At 47.9% G+C, this 6,300-nt stretch overlaps 1 protein-coding gene across 1 annotated transcript; it reads right to left on the reverse strand.

Annotated features, from left to right (window-relative positions):
* Positions 1-3,124: 3,124 nt before the first annotated feature.
* On the reverse strand, positions 3,125-3,574 carry LOC127333070 (B3 domain-containing protein At1g49475-like). Its single transcript, XM_051359390.1, has one exon. The coding sequence runs from the start codon at positions 3,572-3,574 to the stop codon at positions 3,125-3,127; it is 450 nt and encodes a 149-aa protein (XP_051215350.1).
* Between the last annotated feature and the right edge of the window lie 2,726 nt (positions 3,575-6,300).

The raw sequence follows: 6,300 nt of genomic DNA on the forward strand, positions 1-6,300 counted from the left end.
AGAACACAAAACGAAATCTCCTTCCGGTCAGTGCACAACCGTAATTCCATCCCCGATGAATGAAGAAATGCAAAGGTACATAATGGGAAAGGTACAAACAGTACAACCCATATCGTCAACAAAAATAAGGATCTCATCCTCCTCTAAGCCTAAAGAATGAGCTCACTCTTGTTGTGCATGCCACAAACCTTTTCAGAACAGGTGTGAACCTGTTAAGAGCCATTATTTCTGTTAAAATTCCCTTGATTCATCGAGAGTTTTGGGCACTAAAGCTCAACTTCGACTAGAAATAATTTTTAATCGAGTTCCCCATTTTTACTAAATTATTATGTAAGAAGTATGAAGCACGTCATCTAAAACTCAACGTTGGCATCCATCTAGCGATTTATATTTTCACCGCACAATACATAAAGCAAAATGAAATTTCCATCGGGTTCGGTGCACAAGCATAATTCCATCCCCAAGTAGAACCATGGTACGTAGTCACCAGCTCGAAGAAAGAAAAAAATATCTCCTCTCGCCGTATGCCATGATTCTACCTAGTCTAGGGTAAAAAGTAAAAATAAAAATCTAGGGTGTAATAACGGGCGATCATCGCGCGAGACCAAGCTAGGAGCAACACGTAGCACATTTCACACACTAGACGACGAGAGACGATAAAACTCTCCTCCGCGCGAAAGCGATGCCGAATCCCAGACTTTTCCACCACCGTACGTAGGACGTAGCCTTTCTGCGCCGAATCCCGGATCTGCGTCGATTTCGAGAGGGATTGCGAGATCCGTAAAAAGCAGGGGCCGACCCGGCCTGTTCTCAGGCACAAGTAAGAATTGACAAGTGGATGGCAGCAGCAGTACGATGCAGCGCGGCAGCTAGCGTGTGCGGCAGGGGAAAGAAAGACAGACGGGTACCCAAGATCTTTTGCTTTGGAGTGTTGTAACAGAGCGACGGAGAAAGGTCAGAGAGCCCGTCGCGTGTGCTACGCGAATTTTTGTGCTCCACGACGCCAAGCCTCTTTTTTTTTTTTTTTTTTTTTTTTTTTTTTTGCGAGGACGTCCACCTGCAAAAGCTGAGAGTGATGTGCTTATTAAGGGTGGTCCGTAGTGGTAGCATCGTAGTAACATGAAGATGGACATTGTTTTGTCACCATCCGTCTTAGGGCATCTGTTTTACAATATTATTTATAATGGAAATAAAACATACTGTACAGGAAATCAAATAATTCAAAGTTCAACTTGATCGAGCCGCGGGCACAATTGGTACTTTAAATCTCGACATATGATCTATGAGATCATATGACGCATGGTGAGAAAATCAATAAAATCTCCAGGACCTGGTGATCAATATTCGAGAGGGCACTGACATTTATAGGGACCAACATGATTATTCAATAGAGTTTTGCGGTCACTCTCAATGACCATGTTATGCACGATAACACAACCAGGGGCGGATCTGCTTGAGCAGTCCCTGATGCATGAGCATCAGGGTAAGAAATTTTTTTACTACTACTTATGAGCTCAATGAGAGGAAGTGCATCAGGTTAAGAAGCAAAACGTGCATCAAGGAGGCAGAAATACAAGTAGCAAAGGCTCTAAGCTTAGTTGTGCATCAGGGAAACATTCTCTCCAGCTCCGCCCCTGAACACAACTATGCATCACCTCCCATATTTAATCTTGAGACCGAAACAATGGTAAGCTATGTCTCGTGGCATATGTCTTCCATCCAGAGCAACGTTGGTGTGCCCTATGTCTCGTGGCGTCAGACTACGGGTTGGGGGAACACGACTGAAGATGCGCTTGGCTCTTAAATTAGGTCGTGTAGCTGGAAATGGCAGGTTCAAAAGATCGGGTCAAAATCCCGGATTAAGGGATTAAATAGACCTTTATTAATAGTTTAGTGGGTCTAGCGAGCCAAGTAAAATTGGGAAGAGAAATATGAAGCAAGTGAAAAGTTTAGAGTCTATAAAAGGATATCGCAATTTCATTTAAATATAACTGTATCTAGACATTTTTTAGCATATAGATATATCCAAAAAAGTTTAAAAAAAATCCTCAACTATGGATGGAGGGGGTAGTAAAAATCCGTGTAATATGCAGACATGCAGTATGCATTGTTCCAGAACGTGGACATGTAGTCCATCATCCACAAGGTAAGCAGGAAGGAAGCATGCGGCGAGTCGGATGATGAAGCCGAGGGGGAGCAGGATTTCTACGAATAGCTGTCACCTCCGCAAGACTAGGTAATGCATGCCATGGCTCGCCCACTTGCCCTGGGTGAAACAAATATCACGCCAACTTGCAGCGTGCGCGATCCTTCACACGTCAAAGGAAGCAGACACAGATCTTCATCAGAATCAAACAGATATTCTGAGCGACAGGATGATGATGGCGTCCGCGCGACCAGCTGGCAGCTCCATGCCATGTCGGCCAGAGCCTCGTCGACGGGCACGGGCCACCCTACTCCGGCGCCGTGCCAACTTGTCCGCAGTGCTTGTACGAGATGGCTTTGCCAGCCGTACACATTGATCTATCTGCGTATGAATATCGACGGACACTCGGTTGGAGAGAGCGGGGTATGCATGCAGGCCGATGCAAAAAAGAAAGCAGCATGACCGGTATCACTGCCCCGAAAACGTTTAAAACTGCTAAAACAGTGTACTACTACAACGGTCTTAGAGCGCCTTTAGTTGTCTGGGCGATTTCCTACATTACTGGCGCAGCGGGAACGAGGCCCCTGCACGTCTAAGACGGGCCATGATTCATAAAAGCGACTTTGTTTGGTGGCCTGCACGGAGATTTTTCGGCCCCGTGGAGATTTGGTCTGGCCGTTTGGTAGGTCGTTTTTCAGACCTTGTAGCAGCCTAGAATGGCGCCCATGTTGTTTGGTTGCAACCCATAATCCGGTTCTGGTAACCTCTTCCCTTCAGTGATGAGGTTACCAGCGATCAACAGCACAAGTAAGAACACAATCATAGACGACAGAGAACTTAGCAGTGATCATAGATGACACAAGTTCAGAACACAACATTTTGCAGACATGATCATAGTTCTCGACACGGCATACAGGATCATAGTTCAACACACTAGACACGACCAGCAATTAGACATGACATGTTACCATGTTAGCTTCAGACATTGTGCTCGGAGACGACGCACATGGTGTCATCGCCATGGTACGGGCACCTCCTCACCACCTCAGCGCAGGTGTGGTCAAAGATGACCACACTGTACTCCAAAGATGACACCTTTCTGAAGGTGACGAACTGGCCTACCTTGAACTGATGGGCGACGGCGAAGGTCGTCCATCCCTGGTCGATGAATGCATCATCGCCTTCTCTCCTCGTAGTCATCCTCCAGCTGCATCCGGTGTTGGTGGTGACGATGATGTTGGAAGGAATTTCTCCAAACCACTTGACGAAAGCTTTAGGGATCATGACCCGGTCGAAGGTGGGCTTGAAGATGATTTTGAGGAAGTGGTCCGTCCCTGGCTCCTCGTGGAAGTGGTCGACCTTAGCCGGCCTGCCACGGCGCTTCTTCGCCGGTCCCTCGTCGGGAACCTCAACAGGTGACCCAAGCATGATCTTTTCAGTTTGCCAGAAGAACACAATCAATTAGAGGTGTGCCTGCTCACAAGTAGTGTAGATGAAAATGAACATTGATAACATTAGTAAGGCCTCATACATTTGCTCACATGGCAGGCATAGAGAGTGGCCACAAACTAAGTGTAGTGTGCTACGACAGTGGCACACATGACTAAGTTTGAGGACACCACCTAGCTTTCCATTGTGCCTTTGTTGAATCATTGGCGAATGCACCAGACATACAAAATCGAGGTCTCATATGTAGGATCACACTGCATGCAAATGTGGGACTGTCCCCAAACTAAGTGTAGTGTGCTAGTAATATGCACACATGACTAAGTTTGAGGGCAGCACCATGTCTGCCGTTGTGCCATAGTTGAATCATTGGCCAATGTAGAACTCAAGAAGTAGAAACATGCAAAGCAGGGTATCAGAGGCATACAATGAGGACATATGTAGGAGATGTTTGAACAGAACCAATGCCATGGTCATGTTAAGTCATGCCATAGGTTCTGATCAATCATCTTGTCATACTATGATCTCGGGTTATAATCATTGGCCTAGTTCAATCAAGAAATAACACAAGTAGCACTTCAAATTGAGTACATTACGAGTGGTACTTAGGGTACATTACAAATTGTACTTAGGCCATATTACAAATTCTCGTACATTACATCTATATCACATTCATCACTCGTCACAAGTAGCCCTGATTCTCTTGAACTTGTCCTTGATTGCAAAGTTCACTTGAAGCAGATCGTATATGTCATACTCTAGCTTTCTCTTCTCAGCCTCCAAAACCTTTTTTCTGTCTCCCATTTCTGTTTCTTAGCCCTCATCCCTTGTGCTTGTGTTCTCTGCATATTCTTGAGCATTGCAACTTGCTTCTTCAAGTCCTCCCACTCATCTTGCATCTGAACAAATTAGCGGGACTCAGCTCAATCTTTCGCACAACAATGACAACATGGTAAACCCGAACACAAAAAATCCTTCGCCTCTATGCATGCACAGTACAATCTGCCAGTTTCACCAATCCAAAGCCCAGTCTAGGAAGGATCTACCGCAATCCGACACTATAGTAACAGATCTAAGCAAATAGAGACCGTGAAAATCAAGAACTGGACAAGAACAACAAGAAATGGGGACGAACACCTTGCAAACGTCAATCCGACCGCTATCCTAACGGAAACCCTACCAGATCTAATGTGCATATCGTCGGAAATGCCCGAGAATGGCATGTTGTGCCAAAACGAGTACGAAGGTGAGAAGGAGAGGTCGTTACCGCCATTGTTCCGGCCGAGGAAGAGCTCGAGGACGCGGGCAAAGTCGAGATGGCGATGATGACTGCGGAGCAGATTGCGGCCGATGTCGCGGTGCTAGTCGCTGAGGTCTCCTCCTCCAGTACCGATGCTCCTCCTTGCGTCGGTCCGGCTGATTGGTCGGTGGGAGCGGAACCGCCGGGTGATGTCACAGTTTGGGGGAGGTGAGAGTGCGGTCGCGAGTGAGAGGAAGGAGAGGGGAATGGTGAGGCTAATTATGGCGCGTGTTCCCGACGGGACGCGGCGTCACCGCCTCCCTTCCCCACGCGTGCAGCCTTCTGGCTGCAAAGGCCTGACCCGGGAGAAACTGCCATTCCGAGCGTTTCTCCAGGACCTGTCCCAGGGGTGCTTTGAGAACCGGTTAATGCAAGAACGTGGCTCGGCCCAGGTATCCAAACGGGCCAAAAATTGCTCGCCCCATGCAAGCCAAGGGGCATGCAGCCTACCAAACGTGCCCTTATATTTCCATACAGAGGAAAAAAGATTCCAGACCTAGGCATGGGATTCCAGGCTGGTCCTGCGCGGGCCTTCTAGGCAGGGCGACCCATGCCCAGCATGCCCGTAAACGACGATGAGATGACAACGTAAACCGGGGTTGCACAACAAAACACAATGTGCGGCGTTTGGTAGACTGTACGCTCCTAGCTCGCATCGGCCCAGCAGAATTCGGTCCGTTTGGTTGCCTGGAAGCCCTCCGCGATATGGCTCAACCGGTTCTCAAAGCACTTTCGGGACAAGCCCCGGAGGAACGCCCGAATCGGAAGTTCCCAGCGGGCCAGTCTCGTTGTCGTGCGATTTTGCACGCCCTCGTGCATTGGTTGCACGCGTGGAGAAGCGCGGGAGACACCGCATTGTCTTGGCCCTCGCTCCCCACTTCCAGTCACCGATTCACTCTTTCTCTCCCTCCCATTCAACTCTGTCACTGACACTAAGAGCACTGTCGCATCAACCCATCGCCCATGGCCTCCTCGCCTCCTCCGCTTTCTTCCGCTCCAACACCGATGGATCCAGCCGTCCACCCGACGGTTACGAGGTCCAACAAGGCCCTCCTGCGCATCGTCAGCGAGTACGAGGCTGGTGTTGAATCGGCTGTCTCCTGTCGCGACCAGGACGGTGATACGTTGCAAACGTATATATAATTTTTGATGCTCCATGTTTGTTTTAAACCAATTGCTATATGTTTTGTTTACACTTCGTGGCACTTTTATGTATTTTCCAGAACTAACCTATTGACAAGATGTCACAGTGCCAGTTCCCTATTTTCTGCCATTTTTGAATTTCAGAAAAGTTGTACAGGAAATATTCTCGGAATTGGACGAAACAAAACCCAAAGTTCCTATTTTTCCCGGAGCGAAGACGAAGTCCAGAGGAGAGACGAAGGGGGACACAGGGTATCCTACCCTA

Source organism: Lolium perenne, chromosome 1 (assembly GCF_019359855.2).
Source record: "Lolium perenne isolate Kyuss_39 chromosome 1, Kyuss_2.0, whole genome shotgun sequence".
NCBI classification, from domain to species: Eukaryota; Viridiplantae; Streptophyta; class Magnoliopsida; order Poales; family Poaceae; genus Lolium; species Lolium perenne.